At 35.6% G+C, this 22464-nt stretch overlaps 1 protein-coding gene across 1 annotated transcript in view; it reads left to right on the top strand.

Annotated features, from left to right (window-relative positions):
• Nucleotides 1-22464, top strand: part of LOC150095877 (uncharacterized) — a 710412-nt gene that overhangs the window by 515752 nt on the left and 172196 nt on the right. Inside the window, exons 41-42 of the mRNA XM_090409554.1 lie at nucleotides 8960-9204; nucleotides 17974-18069. Of these exons, the coding sequence (XP_090265680.1) occupies nucleotides 8960-9204; nucleotides 17974-18069 (341 nt within the window). The remainder of the gene's footprint in view (nucleotides 1-8959; nucleotides 9205-17973; nucleotides 18070-22464) is intronic.

Raw genomic sequence — 22464 nt, 5'->3', positions numbered from 1 at the left:
ATTATTGTTTAATTTAAGCTTAATGTACTGAAGATGCCTGTGACACACAGGCGAAAATTATACTATTAAATAATCTTTATACGTGAGTTTTTTCCATTATTAATTTTGTATTAACAAACAGTAAAAGAAAAGTAAAAGGTTTGAAAACCACTCAATCAAACACACAACACCCTTACAATTGAACAAACACTCAAAAATATAAGTTGTTTTTAAAATAATGAATTAATTATTATTGAACACTTTCAAAAATATCTTATCTGTCTCTTAGGGTTCTTACAATTTCAATTTTTTGTGGGATTTTTTTGATGGGATTTTGCATACACATATTTTCCAGTGTTCATCGGTTTCCTGTACATAGAACAGCTGGGTTTATTTTGCTCAGACACTTCTAAGAGTGTGCTAAAAATGGTAAAGATCTGTTAGTTTTTATTTCATAGTCAGTTTGATTGAAGGCTGAATGTTGTTTAAGGAAGCAATGAGATCCTGGTTGTAAAAACCAACTGCAGGAACTCATCAGAACAGAAACACAATATGATAAAATAGTTACATTTTAGCTCGTGCTTCATGAGACGTCTAGACTTTTTTCTCAAACCACTCCATGAACAAGCTTGTTAGCAGTGGTGAACAATGGAGAGCCCATTGTCTCTCTCTCTTTCTGTTCATAAAAGTTCTCCTGAATCTGAAGAAGATGTTGTTGATACTATTATTATTACTTAAAAAGCATCAGTGTTCAAGATACCAAAGATACTATGTCAGAAAAGAATTAAAGTTGCCTTCTTTCTGCCATGCAAGATTTCAAGTCTTGATTTCAAGATTCCAAAACCTCTCCACTTGCCACTTAAGAAAGCTGAAGTTTAGAAGATTGCTTGTACTTGTGGATATGTTGCGTAGCACAGATAGCAGGTCAGAAGAGAGATACATCAGAACATTTTAACCTCCCAACCGGCTGGTGTGGATGAAATAGTCAGCTCTCCCTAGCTTTTTTCATGGATCAAAACTTCGTCGGCATTCTGCCGTTTATCATGCCATTACCTTCCTCCGCTGTTCTCGTTACGGCTATTCTATAGCCATTAGTGGATTAAATGTTGCTGAGTGACCTTTGTGTCCCCCTGTCTTTACGTCTATTGTGTTGCTTAGAATTTCGTTTACTGTCATAAGTTATCTGACCTTTCTTGCCTCTAAAATGATTTATTGTGTCTCTTTCCAAAAATTGAAACGAATTTCACATATGCGAAAAAAATCAATCCTGAAATGACCACTGATCAGCTTTTGCAATGAATCTATTTAGTGATAGCAAATTTGGTGTATTTTATTCTACAAATCAGTGCACCGGAAGAGTTGCACTGATTGTTCTTTCTCTTTACGTATAATAATTGAATAATTTTTTTTTCGAATTTCAGAATTTCCAAATGTTTGCTTTGAAAATGTTATGTCAAATATTTATATTTTTAAATAATATTTATGGAAATAAATATGTTCTTTTGCTTTCGTTTCTAGCCAAATAGTATTATATGGATCATCACATTTCAGTTTTAGAAACGATTTTTTGTTCTTCATAAAGACAAAATAAAAAAAAAATGTTAAAATGCTAAATTGCATTACTCGGTTTCTGATTGTGTCTTTGTGGTATCAAAAATTTATATCCAATGATATTTTAGCAGTGATTCTTTGCCTTTGTCTTTTATTTATTTATTTATTTGTATTATGCATATTACGATAATATCTAGTGCATATCCTTGTAGATATGTTGAAAATATAATGTGAAAAATATCATATAAGGAATGATTCAAAATTTTTGCTCATTTTGAAGATTTTCTGATGCTTCCCCCCACTTCCTTATCCTCTCCTGGAACTCAATTGCATAACTACTCTAAATTTCTATACAGGTTTGAAAGCTTTTCTAGACAGCATTCAAAATCAATTACTTCATTTTACCATTTTGACAAAAGATATACGGCAATCAGATCAGATTGTACTGTGAAGCTTCTAATTCTGTTCTATTTATTTGCAATCTAAAACCAGCTGTTCTACTCTCCGCTAAAATTATGTGAAATTTTAGAAATAATATGCTATATTTTCACCATGCAAAATTGTTTATATGCATACCACACAAAAGAAAGTTCAGTAGTATTATTTTTGTTTGTTTTTCTTTAAAAAATCTAAATATTACTTCTTCTGCTGCTGGAAGCTATTTCTGAAATATTCTACATCTTATAAAGACTTGGTAATATCCTCTTAGCTGGAGGAAAAGTTGAAGGCTTACTCAGTGCTATTGAGAAGAAAGGGGAGAACACTAAAGTCGCACTAAAGTGCCTCAGGCTGTAGTGCAGAATATGTCAAGAATGTCTTGTTTCCTTTTCGATTGTTGATTACATATATCCTAACAGAAATACTGACATTTCGTTTACATGCTTATATATTATTTATGCCAAAATAATTGCTTAATTTATAATGATCAGTTTCACTTTTATTATCAAAAATTAAAAATTAAATCATACAATTATCTTGAAAAAGAGTATTTGAATTATTTTCACAGAAAAGGTGCATATGCTTTTCATAATCTTCTTTTTTTGGGGGGGGGGGGGGGTATAGACCTAATCAATCTGCGGATATTTCAGATAATTTATTTCATAAATCGTTCATAAGACAGCTGTTACAAACGTAAATCACTTGGGGAACATACCCATTCATTTTAGTGTAAAATAGTAGCAAAGGTTCAGTTACTTTAGATATGTAATCTAGAAGAGAATGTTATGTCTATTGAGATTAGAATCTTACGTGAATAATTTTTCCGACATGATTTCTCTATTCGTTATAATGTAACCAATTTCCAGATTTTTCCCTCCTGCAGACTCCATGTTATATGCAGTGATTTCTTCTTTGTACTACAAGAAAAAAAATCAGATAACAGAAGAAAAATATGTAGTATTTTCTTTTCCACTGGCTGAATTTACAATGTTCTTTCTTTGTGTTTTGAAGAGAAAGTGCAAATGACTTTTTTCTTACTATTTTTGCCATTATAACATCTCATATAATTATAATAGTGACATTTTACCGTTTTTCTCCCACACGAGAAACAGAAATAAGGTAGTAATAATATTGTTGATTATGTCAAACTTCATTGTAGCAGAAATTTTTATTACAAAACTTTGTAATATATATATATATATCTCCAAAACAAGAAATTTGGAACCCATATCACATCAATGTTGAGTGTTGGCAAGGCGAAAATGTTCCCGTTATTATTTATATATTTCATTTATTAACTAGGGGGCTATGCCCAATCCCCCGTGTTCCAGTCTGGTTGGCCAGTTCTCCTTCAATTGTAATAACTCGAAATGGGGTTCTGCCCCTGAATTCTGATGACTCGAATTTTGAAGACTCGACACTCAGGGTAGCCCCTGAGTTTCAAAACATTTTGAAAAACATGACATATAAAGGCTTATCATTTTATATATATATATAGGGTAGATTTTATTTCATTATTTTTTATTGTTTTGGTGAAATACTTTACCTGGAATACTCTTCAGTTCCAGAGGAACTGGAAAGACTATTCCAGTTCCTCTTATATTTTATTCCTTCGAAAATATCATTCTGTGTCATAAAAAGAACTTAAATTAGCCTTCAAGATGAAAAGGAAACAGTACATTCAGGTATCCCTCTATCAATATTTGTAATCCTGAAAAGGACTGTTTTGATGGCCTTGAAAACATTTCATACTGTTCAGAATTTAAAATTCTTGAACAGTGTGGAACACCTTGAAGCAAGGTAAACACACAAAGCAGTTTTACACTCAGGGCACCAGATTTTTGTTTCCTTTCTGATATTTTTTTTATTACATACATAACATTTGTGTGCAGGTTTTTTTTTTTATTAGCCATTGGTGGTAGATTTTTGGGATAATGGTTGGAGTTAGCAGCGTTCAACCTCAGATGTCTGGCAGGATTTCCTGTTTTTGCTTGCTGAAGAAGGCACATATGCATGCAGCAATGCTTTTGCAATTTCTATTCTGTATTCTAGATATGTTATGGTAGACAAACATTTTTTCTTGTGCAGGAGGAAACTGTTCCAAATAACAAAATCCAATACATGTCCAAACACTTTTTTGTAATATTTTTTATGCTGTTTCCTCATTACAGAGTAGAATGATAGCTAGTGATCACACTTGTCGACTCCACCCATAGTGTCGTTCTATGCACACACAGCAATGGGTTTTTCTTTCTTCAAACAATGCTTCTCCACGGATTCCGTTGATGGATTGTGCAGGGAAGACAGCAGAAAAACATCATTTTTGTCTTTCCAACGTAGTGCAAAGACTTTCCCTCGCTGATAAGCTCGGATTTCCCCCTTCGATAGCTTTCCTGAAGCCAGATCTGGAGGCATATCTCGCCTTTTTGCATTTACAGTACCATAACTATCTGTACGATGCTGTAAAAGCAAATCAGCGAGTTCAGGACACATATAGTAATTATCCATTGTAATGCAGTAACCTTTCCCAAGTAAAGGGTCTAGTAACTGCATTACTGCACGCATCGACAAGGGGAGATCCGAATATTTATCATGCTCGATTACAGTTTGCTTTCCCATATAAGGTTTGAAATCCCACAGATATCCACTTTCTGATTCGCAAAGCAAAAAAAATTTTACTCCATACTTCGCTTTCTTTTTGGGAATATACTGCTTACATTTCAGTCTACCTTTGAATGGCATAAGGCTTTCATCGGTACTCAAGTCTCTCTCAGGAATGTAGAGTGATCTACATTTCTGACGGATTTTCATCAGAAAATCATAAATTTTGTCGAGGACTGGGCAAGGATGTGTTGCCTGATCGTATTCCTCATTATTCTGAAAATGCAAATACTTCACGATGAGACTGAATTGTTTTTCAGTCATAACATCACGAAACATTGGGTTGTGTTCAGAATCCAGTCTGTAGACCAATACCTTTCGAGAGCGGGCTTTTTCATGATACCTTGCACAATCAAGAGTGCTATAAATGTAAGGAGCATGTTGATATCTAACGGGCTCCAAAGTTTACTGCAAGAATGCGGACCTGTATACTCAACTTGCTGATGTTGTTGGCAAGCATAAAAGTTAGTCTGTTCCACTATGAAGGAAAGAATATCATCATCTAAAAATAGACGGAAAGAGCTTAAAATATTACTGGAGTCAAAGTCTTCAGTAATTCCTGGCTTACCTATGAAGGGAAACCATGGATAAGCTGGTGTACGTTCAGTGGTGATCACCCATTTTCTGCACGAAGACATATCTAAAGTACAGGCAGAATCGCAATCTTCAGAGCTAGAAAGATTTCTCTCCTCATCGGTAGAACAAGAGCTGCTCGAAAGGCAAAGGCTCCAACTTTTCTGCATCCCATGAAGTTTTCTTTTCTTACCATGAGTGTCACTGCTACTGCTGCTGCTTGCCATCTTGTAAATGAATTGTGTCTTGAATATACTTACTAATTATTCTTTTCTGCCCAGTAATTCAGTTTCTGCCCAGCTCAAAGCTAATGGAGATTACTAACCCCCACTGAGAAACAGAACAATAGAACATGCAGCACACTAAAGAGCCTCAAGCAATATCTGAATATTTTACAGGCAGAAATTTCTTGTTTGGTTTTCCACTTTCTTTATTCTGATATTGCATTTGAAGGATGACAGTGATTTTAAATATTAATTTCACCTATATCCCAATATCACATAATTTCCTGATTTATAATAATCAGGAAATAATATCTATATTTTCTGATTTATAATTTGCTAATTTATAATAATCACCACATAGTTTCAGTATCGAAAAATTAAAGTTATGTGGAACAATTACTAGAGAAAAATAACAAATTAAATAAAAACTGCACCTATGTTTCATAACAGTTTTCGGGTGTGTGATAGTAAGTAATGCAACAGGGTGGGAGTTAAACTATCAGAGGTGAAATAAAGTTCAATTCTATTGTGAAAGGAAATGAAATTTCACATTTGATATACATATTTTGAATGATAAAATTAAGCAAATGTATCACTTACTTTAAAAATTGGAGAATAAAATATCTGAATTATGCAGAAAATATAAATTTAAATCATAACTGTTAATTTCATTTTGTAATGACCAATTATACAAGGAAACCAAGAAAGTGAAAGTACAAAGAACAGTAGATTACTATACAACACGAAGAAAAAATTTAGTAATATGATTAAAGAATTTCATCTTATTCTCTATAAAGCAAAGTTGCTCAAGCATGTCCTAAAGGAAATCTGTGAAGTATTATTCGATTTCGATGGTTTTGTACAAAAATAAAAATAATATAAACTGGAACGTTGGCAGCCGGTTTTCTTTTCTTTTTTTAAAAGACTATTTCAAATAATTATTAATTAATTTCTTCGAGAACAAAGAAAAATCTTTTCTCTAGTAAGCAATTAGAAAAAAATTAGTGCAAAAAAATAAAAAATTAAATTGGTTCTCCAAGGTAAGGCAATATTTAAGTGAAGAAATTATACAAGATCTTTATTTTGTCCAGATATTAAAATTGTATTGTACAATAAAAAGAGAAAACAAAAATATAAATAATTTCTCTATTTTTAGTCTATCCTATATAACTAAAACCTAGTTACCCAGCATGGAACAAGGAAGTGCATTTCTTGTTATAGGCAACTGCAGCTACGAATGCGAGATAATCCGATTAACTGTTCTCTTCAGCGTGAGGATTTATCACACTTTCTAATGGACATGACAGTCAAATTGCACTTCTTATCCAGGTTCTTTCAACAGGTGGGCTGAAACATATCCAGATTTAGTTGGATGTCTATAGACGTCCTAGCTGTTTGGGAGGTTAAGGAAGTGTAGAAAAAAAGGAAACAAATCAGAAATAGCAGCACACATAACAGAATCCCAGACCAAGTGTTGTGGTAACAAACAAATGATTTACATGAATTATAATTTCTACTTCAGAGTTTTCCAAAATTCTTATAAATTGTTAAAAAACCACACCAATGCAACCAAAACAAGGAACGACCTTACATCAAATCTATCTTTGTGCATAAAAAATCTGATGCACATCATGTGACTAACCATCAAGATGCAACATAATACATGCCATTTTCCATTGTCAGCCCTTTTCAAACATGCTTATAGCTTAACTGTCTATTTATTCACCATTTATTCCTAATGAGGTGAACCATAATTTTTCACGAAACTGATAGTGTTAAATAAAAATATTTTTCTGACTATTCATTTTATGTGGTATGCATACCAGTCTTAAATAATATTATGTTCTCATATCACAGAAGTCTTCAAAATCAAATTAAACAAAATATATTTTTATATTTATATTTTGATATTAAAATAATTTACTTTTGCAAACTATGTTTTGTGCTTTTTATTTTCTTCATAGTAAAGATTTCACGTTTGTTATGAAGGAAAATGACACAAAAAAATTTGAAAGTTAATAATGAAACCAAGTTAAATTTAGAAAAGTTCATCATATTTCAAAAACGAGAACTTTCCATCTAGTTAATGAAGTATTTATAATTTGCTCGTTTTTTATGGTGTGAGGGGTAGATAGATATAAAATACTTTCCGTGCTGAAATATTATTACTGGAAATGCTATGGATGATTGAGTTGATAGCATCTCTGCTTGCTGACCCAGGCTGTGGATATGAATCCTATTGTGGCATAGATATCTGGGAATGTCTTTAGGTAGTAGATGATGTTCATAGCCTAGTTCAAGACCAGCATCCTTATTGGAGGACTGAAGTCACTTGAAAGTAACCCATGGTTGGTTTCTAAAGAACATGATTTCCAGATTTCCAAACTCTCAGCCCACTCATACACTATAGACTTTTAATATTTAATTGGTAGGATTCACATAAAAAAAAATAATTAAATCAAATATGATATATAAAATAGACTGATAATTTCAGTCATTCCATAAATGTAATTGGAGAGTTGGAAAGTAGGTGAATAAAATTTTATATAGCAAATGCTCTCAATAGAAATGTTTCAGGACTCTTGTTTCAAAGATTGATGATTATGTTCATTCTGCGCAATTTTCACAAGCATTTTTGTAGACACCTACAAAAAAAGAAAATTAAATAAAAATATGACATATGTATAACATTTGGCTGTAGATATGCATTTTATGATTATGTTCCCTCTTCTTTTTAATTCCTTGATACATCTTTGACCATAACTATACGAAATTCTTTTGCTTTAAGTACTCTTTGTAGAAGCTAATTAACTGACCTTCAGTTCAGAGTACTTTTGTATGATTTTTCAACAACTGTCCATAATACTGGTTTCCTTTGGTCTCTGATGTGTCTCCATTAAAATTTAAAATGACCAAGTTTTAGAACCTTTTCAGTCATAAGTGAAGTACTTGTCCTTAAGAGGATAGATATCTTTTAGAATACCGCATTGCCATAGTAACTTGGTTAGTAGGGAGGTTTGTAATAAGCAGATGCTTTTTGAAACTTTGTTGTCAAAGTGCACAGGTTTCCATTAGTTGAGAAATAGTGTTTTTAATTCTTTTTGATTCAGTTGTTTAGTTACATATGGCAGCCAAAGCACCTTCCAATGTCTGTCTTCAAATAAAGTAATGATTATGAAATTGATTGCATTGCAGGACTGCTCCAGTTTGTGTGTGTGTGTGTGTGTGTGTGTGTGTGTGTGTGTGTGTGTGTGTGTGTGTGTGTGTGTGTGTGTGTGTGTGTGTGTGTGTCATTATATATATAAATATAACATCTATATGCATTTCATAAAACAAATATGTTATTGAATTTTTTTTTTTTTATAGTTAACATTTGTAGCAGGCTTTCTTATATCTTTCACTTTTGTATTTGAATTTCCAAAAAACATGACATTTATTTAATACTTTAGAAACCATCATGTATTTCATGAACTATGCCTTTTTCTTTCATTTTTGAAATTATAATCATGTTGGTATTTTTTATTAATATGTAGAGTTGATGGAACTGTTGAAAGAGAAGGTCCTGGGGCTTGTGGAGAGCATGTCTGCCCAATGGGATATGCAGGAGAAGACTGTTCTCTTCTTAAGCATGACAAGACTTCACCTAAAGTTCTAAACTGTCCTTCAGATATATGGATCATAACTCCAAATACTAGTGTTTATGTTGACTGGAAAGAGCCAGTGTTCAAAGATTCTCTTCCATTCCTTACAGTTGTTGAACACAAAGGACTGAAGCCTGGTATATGTGTATAATTTTGTTATAAATACATATATTTATAATGCCTTTCATAACATTTAAATAGAAAATTTTGATTAATCATCAGTTTTCATTATCTACCCGTAGCAACTGCAGCCGTTTATTTATATTTAATGATGGCTTGATGTAGAAAACAGAGCTCAAATTAAAAAATAAAATGAATTAAAATTTAAAAAAATATATATATATTATAATTATTATTACATGACACCTCCAGGAAGTCCAAAGACTCATCGAGGGAGGGCACCTACTCCACAGTTCTCCATCTCTACCACCAACTACAACTACTTTCATCATCTACATCAACACCATCTACCGCCGACCATGACCACTAATATTTTCATAGACAATCACAAACATCCATGCCCACGGCGAGATTCGAATCTGCAGCCTTTTGGCTGAAGAGCGGATACGCTAATCACTCAGTCAACCAAGTCGTCGTATAGTAATAATAATAATAATAATAAGTGTAGTAATAAGAGAGGGAATAATTGAGAGGGCTACATGGTATGTAGTGTATGTAGAGTGCTCCTGAAAAGATAAGTATTATTTTAAGTAATAATTGGTAAATTTACTCTAATCTTACATAGTATTGTTTACTTATCGTATCTTAGCGTGTCTGTGTGATTTTTGTATGTTTTCTGAGTTATTTCAATTAGTAATTCGATAGATACAACTGATAGCGTGCACATGGCACCAATAAGAAGGAAAACAATGCCATCGAGATCACTATCTTTGTTCAAAAATTTTAATATAAAGGAGTTTATTTAATGCACTGTTTGTGAGATGTGTGCTTTGAATTGAGTGGTTGGAATCAGGTTAGACAATGATAGTGGAGTGAATGTGTGCAGAAAGTGTAAGGAAAGTGAGGATTTAAAGTGTGTTTCAGGTCATGAGAGTGATATCGTTGTTGAAAGTCGGAATGTAGAAAATAGTGATATGAGAGGTATGATTAGTAATTGCAAGGTAGTACCAGATAGCTGTGAGAGCGGTGTTGAAAGTGAGAATGAAGGTACAAATACAGAACGAATGAATGGTTTAACGGATAATAAAAATGATGAGATAGATGCAATGAGTGAGATCGCATGGTTGCATGGAGCGATACATAGGGCGAATAATCGGCAGCTGGAGCATTTGCAAAAATGTTTACCAAGCGTACCAACTAATAAATGCCAAAAGTATGAAAAGAAAAATAAGAGTATGATTGTGAGTGTAAACAAAATGAAAGAGCGAGTATTGTATGGAGATTCTTTAGTAAGAGGTGGGATGAGAGTTTGACAAAATCGTACCAACCTGGTGCAAACATTAAGGATGTAAGCAAGTCTATTAGAATGCAAAAGCAGAGGGTGAAAGAATTGATAGTAGTAGCAGGAACGAATGATTTGAAAGGAGACAAAATGGCTATGAGAGAGGACTTGAAGGAATTACTTGAGGTAGCATGAGAGAAGAGTGAGAGAGTTAGGATGGCGAGTCTGTTGCCGTGGTATGACAGTGAAGAGTATAGAAGGAGGGCCAAAATTGCTAATGACTTTATGCACGGATTATGCATGAGGAGTGGTGTGGAATTTGTGGACGTGTGGAGAGAGAGTTCGATGGGCGAAAGGATTTATATAAGATGGATGGTTTGCATTTGAATGGATTTGGTGTAAGGAGACTTGAAAAGGTGTTGAATGAAGTGGAAGCGGATGTCCAGAATCAGGGAAACTAGAGTTATTAAGGGGGGGGTAGATATGCAGGCTTTAGGGAGACAGTTGAGTGCATGAATGTGTGTAATATGCCCGAGCAAGTACGAAGGGCAACAAATCAGAATGGGATAGTTAGTATAAGGCATCAAAATAGGGATGGGACAAATGGGCTTCTGCAATTCATGTATACTAATGCCAGAAGTATTAGGAACAAGAAGGAAGAATTTTTGGCCTTGGTTGGTGCTTCCAGGCCACAGGTTATTGGCATTAGTGGAACATGACAGAAGATGATATAGCAAGTAGGATTGAATGTGAGGGGTATGGTGTGTTCAGGAGTGACAGGGAGAATAAAATGGGGGGGAGGAGTGTTATTGATGATAGCTAATGAGCTGCAGCCAAGGAGAATAGAAGTTGAACAGCAGGATAGAGAAAAGAGCACATTTGAGGCTATTTGGTGTGAGATTGAGACTAGCAGAACAAAATATACAGTTGGGTCCTGCTATAGACCAGGTGATGGAATAGATGGTGGAGATAGTATGCATAAGCAAATAGAATGAGTGGAAGGAGGGTAATTATTATGGGAGATTTCAACTATGGTAACATTGATTGGAAAGAGGAGAGGACATATGGAAGGAAAGAATTGGATTTTATACGGTTATTAAGGGATAACTATCTGCGACAGCATGTAATGAAAATACTAGGGGTCAGAGAGTGTTTGACCTAGTAATTGCATCTGAGAATTTGGCTGTAACAAATATGACCACATTGCCACCAATTGGTGAGAGTGATCATAGGGTCTTAACTTGGGAGGTGGCTAAAGGTGTGGAACTTACAATTAAGACAGGGTACATGTGGAATTCTCGGGCTGGTGAGTATGACAAGCTTAGGAGTTTAATTGGTTCAGTGCTATGGCATGTACAACTGCAAGGGCTAGATGTTGATCATGCATGAGAGGTGGTTAAGAAGTGCTTGCAGGAGACAATGACTGACTGTATACCTAGAGTCCGAATAATAAATCAAGTAGGGGTTAAATGGATGAATAACACCATTAAGCTTGAGCTGCAAAAAAAGGAACAACTGTGGAGGGAATTTAAAGAGAAAGGTGACAGACAGGCACATGAACAGTATAAAGTGCAGGCCAGAAGGGTAACGAGTATGGTAAGAAAAGCAAACACGGATTATGAAAGAACATTAGCCATGCAGGCTAAAGAGAATCCCAAACAATTTTTTCAATATGTTGCAAGTAAAAGAAAAAAGGTATACAGCAGAATGATTTTAAAGAATGCCGATGGTAGGGAGGTAACCGAATCAGTTGTTACAGTGGAATTGCTGAGCGAGTGGAATTGCAAGAGTATATCATCCAGGTGGTGACAGTGCAGGAATGAAAGAACCAACAGATTATATGAGAATTGTGATGAATGAAGTGGAAATGAATAGTCTATTACAAAACCTCAATGTCAATACATCTGAGGGATTGGATGGTATACCAGCTCGTGTCGTACATGAAGTGGCTAAAGAATTGTCAGTGCCCTTGACCATTTTGTTTAATTTGAGTCTCAGGTCTGGGTTAGTCCCAAGGGAGTGGAAAGAGAGGAAAATAGTTGCACTGCATAAAGGAGGCTCCAAGACTGCTGTTGTAAATTACCGACCGATCAGCATATCAGAAATCGTTATCAAGGTCTTGGAGAAAATAGTCAAGAGGAAAATACAGGATTAGATAGATGAAAATGGGATACTGTATGGGGGACAGCATGGTTTTGTGAAGGGTAGATCATGCTTCGGTAACTTGCTCACGTTTTATAACATAGTGACGGCTGAACTGGATAAGGGTAATGGGTTTACAGTGATTCTACTGGACCTTGCTAAGTCCTTTGACAGGATACCCCATGGAATTCTAATCAGTAAACTGCAGCATATGGGGATGGATATAGGGTTGATGGAGAGATATCAGAGGGTGGTTTATTCAGGAGTACAGTCCAAAAGGCAACTTGTGACTAGTGGTGTGCCACAGGGTTCTGTTCTTGGACCACTACTGTTTAATTGTTCATTAACGATATAGGAAAGGATCTGAGAGGAATTGTTCATTTGTTTGCTGATGATGCAAAGTTGGGTAGAGCAATAGTGAGTGCACAGGATGTCATAATTTTGCAGGATGAATTGGATAGTTTGGAGGATGGGCTAAGGAAAATGGATGTCGATTTAATGGCAAAATGTAAGGTTATGCATTTTGGGGTGAAAAGATTAGCAGCAGTATATCACATTGGTGGAACTGTATTCCAGGAGATTGACAAAACCAGGGATTTTGGAGTGTTGTTGGATAGGGAGTTGAAGTTTAGGGGGCACATCGCAAAAGTGGCAAAAATCAGCTCATCAAATCACTTGGTTGCTGAAAAATACTTTAACAAGCAGAGACAAACAGGTTATTGTTCCTCTGTATCGAGCCTTGATAAGATCCCATCTAGACTACTGTGCCCAGATATGGGTGCCAGGGTTTCTTCTTGATGGGGAGGAGGTGGAGAGGATCCAGAGGCGAGTGACCAAGATGATAGCAGGTCTATGGAATGAACCTTATGAGAACAGGTTGAAGATTTGTGGGTTGCAGAAATTGGTTGATAGGTGGAAAAGGAATGATATGATTGAGACATTCAAATTAGTGAAGGGTTTCTATTTGGAGAGTGGTGAATGAGTGGAATAAGCTGCCAGAGTCTGTTGTGGTTGCCATGACTGTAAATGAGTTCGAGGCGAAGTATGATAGATACTGTGTGAATGTCAAATAGTTGTTCTTGATGATGTTAGGGCCTTCCTCGATGAGTCTATGGACTCCTTAGAGTTGACTGTAATAATAATAATAAATGGCACAGAGAGTAGACAGAAGGTTTGTTGCTTCTGATGTATCCCCCACCTCTAAATTATCTTTCTCTCCATATTGATTAAATTTCAATGTCTGACAATCACCTGATATGGTCATCAGCAAAACCATGAGCATTTGAGATGATTTTGATTCGATTAGACTTAATTATCTCCATATGCAATGGAGATTAGGGCAGTTATATTCTGCAGAGCAGGTTCTGATGTTATGAGAAACCTAATAATTTTTTGAGTACAAGCTCAAGATCAATACAGATGATACGAGAACGTATGGAAACTGCAACAACTGCCCCAATACCGAACTGACACCCACTCATATCTTTACCTGTCCAGCAATTTCAACAGCCTTGCAAGAAATAGATCGTAATCCTGAACAACAGCTCTATACAAACAAAATCATTGACATAGCCAAAGCAGTTCAAGGAGCACACGGAAACATCTAAGGCTCTTCAAAGGTCAAGACAACAACAACAGTTCAAGCTCAAATTGAAGATGTGGTTAGAAACAAAATTGAACTTAAATATTCTTGATGAGTAGGCATGCATTCACAATGTTTACTTATTTAAAAAAACATCATAGTGTTTATATACTATAATAGAAAAGATTAAAAGAAGACAACTTCAATGGTACGGACATGTCGAAAAAATGCTATCAAAAAGGCTACCTCAAGCTCATGCAACATTAGATACGAAAAAAAAGAAAACCAAGAACTAAAAGGATAACATCTATAAAGGTCAACTCTGGATTATAAACATATAGACAGCTCACTAGCCATGCAAGAAACCGAGACTCCTGGAGGTTATTGTGGAAAGCTTGTGCTTTATATTGGTCATAAACATGCAGATCACTTTTTTGTTTGTATTTCTTTCACAATCCTTTTTTTTTTCAGCTCCTGCTTTATATTACTACTCATCTACTTAATCTCTACTCAGTTTATCTTCCTGACTCTGGGTGTGCAGTCTGATACTGCTTTGCTCAAACAATCTCTGACCACATCCCATACATTAATGACATTCATTCTAGTAGCTTCTTATGCCATGTCACTGCTCCAAGGTGCCACCCGAGCTTGTCATAATTGCCAACTTTGTAGTTCCACATAAATGATTTCTTGACTGAAAATTCCATATGTTGAGCAACTTCCTAGAACAAAACTATATGGTCACTTTCCCCAATCAGAGGTTGAGTTGCTAATGTAGTTATAGATAGATCTTCTGCTGCTGTTACCAGATACAATGCTCTCAAATCCCTAGACCCCTCTATCATATGCTGTTTCATCTAATTATCCCTTAGTAACTGTATAAATTCCATTTCCATTTTGCCACATGCCGTTTCCTCCTTCCAATCTATATCTCTATATAGATTGGAATTCATAGTTCAAGTCTCTGATGATAATTGCCCGGCCTGCACTCATGCTAATCTGATGATGCATGTCATCTGCATCTTTTTCTGGACCCCTAGGTTTATTATTATTATTATTATTCAGGCCTCCATGGAGTCAAAAGCCTCATAGCGGGTGGTCCTTCCTAGGAAACACAAAGTCTATCATACCACTCCTTAAACTCATTAACCATTCTCGCTCTCACCACTCTTCACCCTCTTGCTCAAAGTTTCCTTCAGTAACTTCCAGGGATGGCCCCTTGTCATCACTCCTTCCCGCTATTCAACCAAGCGAAAGAACTACCCAGTGTCAATCCTGTAAATCACCTCCCAACAGTTTAAAAGTCTCAATCATATCACCTCTCCTTCTTCTACCCACCAAATTCTGCAGTCCATATTCCTTCCCTCAGCTGATCCTCATAACTAACATTGTACAGTCCTGAAACCATCTTTGTTATCTGCCTTTGTACCCTTTTCACAATTAATTTATCCCCTTCAAATCCTGGGTACCAAATCTGAGCACAATATTCTAAGTGTGGTCTGATCATGGTCTTATACAATGGAATGATAACTCTTTTATCTCTGCAGGTCAGCATCCTTCTTATTATTGCAGCAGTCCTCTGTGTTACCTTCGCCACCTTTGCAATATGCTCCCTGAATTTCAGTTTTCTATCAATCATTACCTGCAGATCTCTTGTCTCCCCTACTTCCTCCAGTATAGCTCCTCCAATCGAGTATGCATCCTCCCATCGATGGATCCTAAACTTCAAGACTTTACATTTTGCTGCATTAAATCAACATCCCCATTCATTTGCCCATCTGTCTAGTTTATTCAAATCCTCTTGCAGGACTGCCACATCTGCACTATTGCCGATAACCCTTCCCAGCTTCACATCATCTGCAAACAACTGAATATCTCCTTGCAATCCATTGACAATGTCATTATTATAAAGGTTAAACAATACAGGTCCCAGTACTGATCCCTGTGGAACCCCACTTGTAATCTTCTGCTTCCTTGATATTGCCCCACCATACACAACTCTCTGATACCTATCGGACAGCCAATCCTGAATCCAGTTGACCAACCTGACATCCATACACATGTGCTGCAACTTAAATACCAGCTTATCATGTGACACCCTGTCAAATGCCTTCGCTAAGTCCAAGAAAATGGCAGCATATGCTTTTCCCTCATCTACTGCTCTTGTAACTTTATTATAAAAGGCTATCATATTGCTAAAACAAGAGGGCCCCTTAACAAATCCATGTTGACTCTCACAGATAACATTACCCTCATCTGCCCAATGTTCTGTATGGTCCCTCACTAATTTCTCCACGATCTTTATAACTACTGATGACACATAAACTGGCCTATAATTAGACATTTCCAGCTTGCTATCTCCCTTATGCAATGGTACTATCTTACCCTCCTTCCATTTACTAGTCACCTTTCCTGTAGCTAGACTTTCATTGAAAAGCCAGGTCAAAGCAGCTGTCATTTCTTTAGCACATTCTCTCAAAACTCATGGTGAAATACCATCTAGTCCCACAGCTTTACTAACATCCAGAGTACTGAGTATTTGGAACACACTCTCCTCCTGTATCTCTAAACCTCGAACCTGCCCTATCCATCTAGTATTAAAATTTATTCCTCCAGGATGAAATACTCCAATAAAGTGTTCATTGAACAATTCCGCTATGTTCACTGGATCAGTCAATCTATTCCCACTTTTATCCCACAATGTCATTCTTCCACAATCATTTCTCCTCCTACTGGCCATAACAGCAACCAACAAAACATTTTATCCTATTGGCCTCTATCTCACACCATACAGCCTCAAATGAACCATTTCCCTTAGATCTACAATCTTCCTTAAGATTGTTGAAGTTCTTCAGCTATCATTAATAATACACCTTCTCCTACTCTATTTCCTCTGTGTTCCCTTTAATTCTAAGCCTATAACTACATCATTCTCTGTCAATCAGGTCTTGCTAATGCCAATAATTTTTGGCCAAGGTGAGCTGACAATACCAAAATCTCTTCTTGTTTATTTCTGATACTTTGGGGCATTCATATACATGTATCTCAACGGCCCCTTGGGCCTACAGTCACCCTTACACATTGTCATTACCTGCCCATTCAGATTTGAAACCTAGAAAACTTCACCCAGCTCTTTACAATTATTCCCACTCACTTACTCATCAATCCCAGGAGTGGCTATTTTGTAAAGCCATTCCTGCACTCATGCTCATTTGTCACAGAGGTGCTAGACATGCTTCAGTGCTTCCCCCCACCTGCCAGTACCTCTAGTCTCTCTCTAATTTTGTACTTCTAAACTCTTACTGAACAACACTTTCTACAAGCATCAACTCCAAACCCATTCAACTGTAGTCTATCAGGCATATACAGGCTTTTTCATCCATTAAATTTCCTGTATACTATTCCTCCTTCCACAATCTTCTCAATGACTCATTAGGAATCATATTCTTCTCAATTCTACTCTATCATACCAAGGCAGCAGACTCACAATCTTTACTTTCTTACTCTTCCGTTTTTAATTCTTATAACAACTCTTTCATATTCTCCCTCATTGCATATTTTTTGCCTTTCAAATCATTTGTCCCTTCCAAACCAAGTAACTCGATCACTTCTTTCTTCTGCATACTTACAGCCTCACTAACATCTTTAACTTTGCACCTGGTAAACATGCTTTTGTCACTTTCTTAAATATACCTATTATCATCAATTTTTGATGATAATTTTTGATAATTAATTTTTGTTGTTTACTTTTCCTAACTTTGTTTGGTTAATATGTTTCAGGCCAACTACTTACTAGAGGCAGCCATCATTTATCGTATGTAGCCAGAGACATGGAGGGAAATTCTGCACACTGTGATTTCTACATTCATATTTTGAGTAAGTGTCTTAAATTTCCTACTTTGACTTCAATAATGTAGTAAATTTTGATCAGTTGAATAACTGCTGTTGTAATTTAAATAAAAAATTTTTAATAAATATTTAAATGAGGTACATTGTAGTTGCCTGATTACTATTTGTAATCATGGAATTTAAATTCAAACATTTTAAATTAATTAATAGTATAAGATAAGTCAACTGAGTCATAGTTCTGCAAATTTGATGATTTCTAGACTTTGAAGATAAGTGATCTTTATATTTGATTGGGCTTAAATTGCTTTTGAATAGATTTTTAATATGTTCATAATCTCAAATATGATATAACAAGGATTGCAGGCAAGGAAATATTAATGACTGGAAGTTTATACTAGCAATCTATACACTGTAACCATGAGGGAGTCAAGGAATAGACAGAATCCTTTCTTTCAAAAAAAAAAAAAAAAAAAAAAAAAAAAAATGAATAGATAGAATATGATCACCTTTGAAGTAGGGCTGAGAATGGATGATGTTCATGATTGATGGACAGGATGTAAGCTCAAATGAACAATGCCCATGCAAGCAAGCAAGCAAGCAAACACACACAGAAGAGAGCGGCACAAAGGAGCTGGATGGAGAAATCATTGATTAGTCCAACTGCTCTCTGTTGGACAATGTTTCTTATTTCTAGAAGTTTTAGGAACAACACCTTCCCAAATGTGGAAAGAGTGTTCCATAATTGTGTTGATATGGAATTTGTAGTGTGCATAGGCAGGTGTTTGGAGAGAAGTAGCATCTGCAATTGAAGTAAATCCACTTTTTATGCAACACCAGTGGCTATTGTTTGCGATGCATTTACTCAGAAAACTCTTTAGTTCTCTGAGTAACCCTTTTGTTATCATCCCACAAAGGAATATTTCTTCTTGTTTGAAATCCCCCAGGTTTTTAAGCAGTTGCTCACATGAGCAGCGCCTATTGATATTTGGCATGCAGCAAGTAGTTGTAGATTAGAATATTATATATGATACCATTGGATGTTACTTTATGTAACATCTCTTTGAATAAACAGTCAACATTCTTTTTTGCAACTTACAGGGATGAGTTCTACTCCTGTTAATATTAATTCCTTTCTCTTTCCAGTAATTTTTATAAACATTTCTTCAAAACAAAAAAAAATGTTTATGCCTTTTATTACCCCATAAAGGAGTAGGCTGTCTTTCTAGCCCTATCTTTTGGAGACTGAGAGAACAGTTCAGTTGCCACCCCAACTCAAGACTATCATTAATTATAAACAGCATCCAGTGAAGAGATAGCTGACAAGTGCCACATTCTTATCGTCCTTAACCACAACATAATATCTGTGCAATGTCATATTTCTGCATTGTCATCCAGGTGGTGACATTGCAGAAATGAATGAACCAATAGATTATATGGGAATTGTGTTGAATGAGGTGGAGATGAGTAGTCTATTGCAAAACCTCAATGTCAATACATCTGTGGGATTGGATGGTATACCAGCTTGTGTCATACGTGAGGCGGCTAAAGAATTGTCAGTACCCTTGACCATTTTGTTTAATCTGAGTCTCGGGTCTGGGTTAGTCCTGGGGGGGGTGGAAAGAGGGGAAAATAGTTCCACTGCATAAAGGAGGTTCCAAGACTACTGTTGTAAATTACCGACTGATTAGCATATCAGGAATCGTTGTCAAGGTCTTGGAGAAACTAGTCAAGAGAAGAATACAGGATTGGATAGATGAAAATGGGATACTGTATGGGGGGAAACATGGTTTTGTGAAGGGTAGATCATGCCTCAGTAACTTGCTCACGTTTTATAACACAGTGATAGCTGGATAAGGGTAATGGGTTTACAGTGATTCTACTGGACCTTGCTAAGGCCTTTGACAGGATACCACATGGAACTCTAATTAGTAAACTGCAGCATATGGGGATGGATATAGGGTTGGTGAGATGGGTAGGATGGTGGTTGATGGAGAGATATCAGAGAGTGGTTTATTCAGGAGTGGAGTCCAAAAGACAACTTGTGACTAGTGGTGTGCCACAGGGTTCTGTTCTTGGACCACTACTTTTTAATTTGTTCATTAACGATATAGGAAAGGATCTGAGAGGAACTGTTCATTTGTTTGCTGATGATGCAAAGTTGGGTAGAGCAATTGTGAGTGCACAGGATGTCAAAATTTTGCAGGATGATTTGGAGGACTGGGCTAGGGAAAATGGATGTCAATTTAATGTGGCAAAGTGTAAGGTTATGCATTTTGGAGTGAAAAGATTAGCAGCAGTATATCACATTGGTGGAACCGTACTCCAGGAGATTGATGAGGCCAGGGATTTGGGAGTGTTGGTGGATCGAGAGTTGAAGCTTAGGAGGCACATTGCAAAAGTGGCTAAATCAGCTCATCAAATCACTTGGTTACCGAAAAATACTTTAGCAAGCAGAGACAAACAAGTTATTGTTCCTCTATATCGAGCCCTGATAAGACCTCATCTGGACTACTGTGCCCAGATATGGGTGCCAGGGTTTCTTCTTGATGGGGAGGAGGTGGAGAGGATCCAGAGACGAGTGACCAAGATGGTGGCAGGTCTGTGGAATGAACCTTATGAGAACAGATTGAAGATTTGTGGGTTGCAAAAATTGGTTGATAGGCAGAAAAGGGGGAGATATGATTGAGACATTCAGATTACTGAAAGGTTTCTATGAGATCAATCCAGAAGATATTTTTGAGAATAGGACTGGTGGTGGGACGACTAGGGGCCATACATGGAAGCTGGGCAAGAATGTGGTTAACAAAGGTGTTAGAGCTAGGTTTTTTACTTGGAGAGTGGTAAATGAGTTGAATAAGCTGCTGGAGTCTGTTGTGGGTGCTATGACCGTGAATGAGTTTAAGGCGAGGTATGATAGATACTGTGTGAATGTCGAATATTTGTTCTTGCCATGATGTTAGGGCCTCCCCTCGATGAGTCTGTCGACTCCTTGGAGTTGCCCGAAATAATAATAATAATATATTTATTTGAAATAGTGTAGGTTCCAAGGTGTCGATGTTCTTGAATTTATGGGACAAAAAACCTGCTTGCCTATGCTGGAGATAAACCAATTCTGAAACATTTCTTCCATTCCTTCATTGTTCAGATCAGACAGATAAATAATTTTTTAAAAATTACATTTTTTTGTATGGCTTGCTTAAAAACAGGATGATTAGAGGTGATAAGTGAAAAATCTTGAAGTTTTCTTTTTTTTTATTTATTTGCCACTTCTAATCTTATTTTTGAAAGGGTCTCTCTCTCTCTGTGTGTGTGTCCTATATATATATATATATATATATATATATATATATATATATGTGTGTGTGTGTGTGTGTGTGTATATATGTGTGTGTGTGTGTGTATATATGTGTGTGTGTGTGTGTATATATATGTGTGTGTGTGTATATATATGTGTGTGTGTATATATATGTGTGTGTGTGTATATATATGTGTGTGTGTATATATATATGTGTGTGTGTATATATATATGTGTGTGTGTATATATATATATGTGTGTGTATATATGTATATGTGTGTGTATATATATATATGTGTGTGTGTATATATGTATATGTGTGTGTATATATATATGTGTGTGTATATATATATATATATGTGTGTGTATATATATATATATATGTGTGTGTATATATATATATATATGTGTGTGTATATATACACACACACACACACACACATTCAGAAGTAACTCTAGAGTGAATGTCATATAGTTAAAAGCTTTTCATCATTATCTATAAAAACTAATTATATTGGTTTTAGATACATATTTGTTGTTGTTTTTTACCTCCTGCCTGTGATATGATTATAAAAAAAAGATCTGTATTCAAGTATTGTAGATCCAAAAAGAGAATATAAGGTGCCAAAACTCTTCAATTATATAGGGTAAATAGAATTATGCAGGAAAATATACAGCTGCTGTAATATATGTAAAACCAAATGTAAGACAAGGATGCATGCTATTTCCACTATTATTCATTGTGTTGTTATGAAAGAAAGTGGTACTAAACATGATATCAAAAAGTGGAAATATTCAACTTAGCTCCTTATTTTATGTAGATGATGTTATATTCCTAAATCAATTCAGTACTCTAACTGAATTGAATAACTCAATTGAATGAATAGAATAACAAGTTTAAAGTATGAAAATCAGCAATAAAAAGATGAAAATTATGTTATTTAGATACAATTCTTGGCAAATATGAAAATGGACAACAGAATAAACAAAGTTGGTATGGTGGAGAGCCAGTTGGATACATTTATATGAAATAAGAGTGAAATCAAAAACACTTAAATTGGATGTTCATGGGTCTGAGAGTTATGTTAGAAATATAACAGTTGATCAGAAACTAGAAACCACTTATA

Source organism: Typopeltis vanoorti, chromosome 19 (genome assembly GCF_054136105.1).
Source record: "Typopeltis vanoorti isolate ZY-2024b chromosome 19, IOZ_Tvanoo_1.0, whole genome shotgun sequence".
NCBI lineage: Eukaryota > Metazoa > Arthropoda > Arachnida > Uropygi > Thelyphonidae > Typopeltis > Typopeltis vanoorti.
Note: the sequence above shows the minus strand (reverse complement) of the source record. Positions and strands in the feature narration are given on the sequence as shown.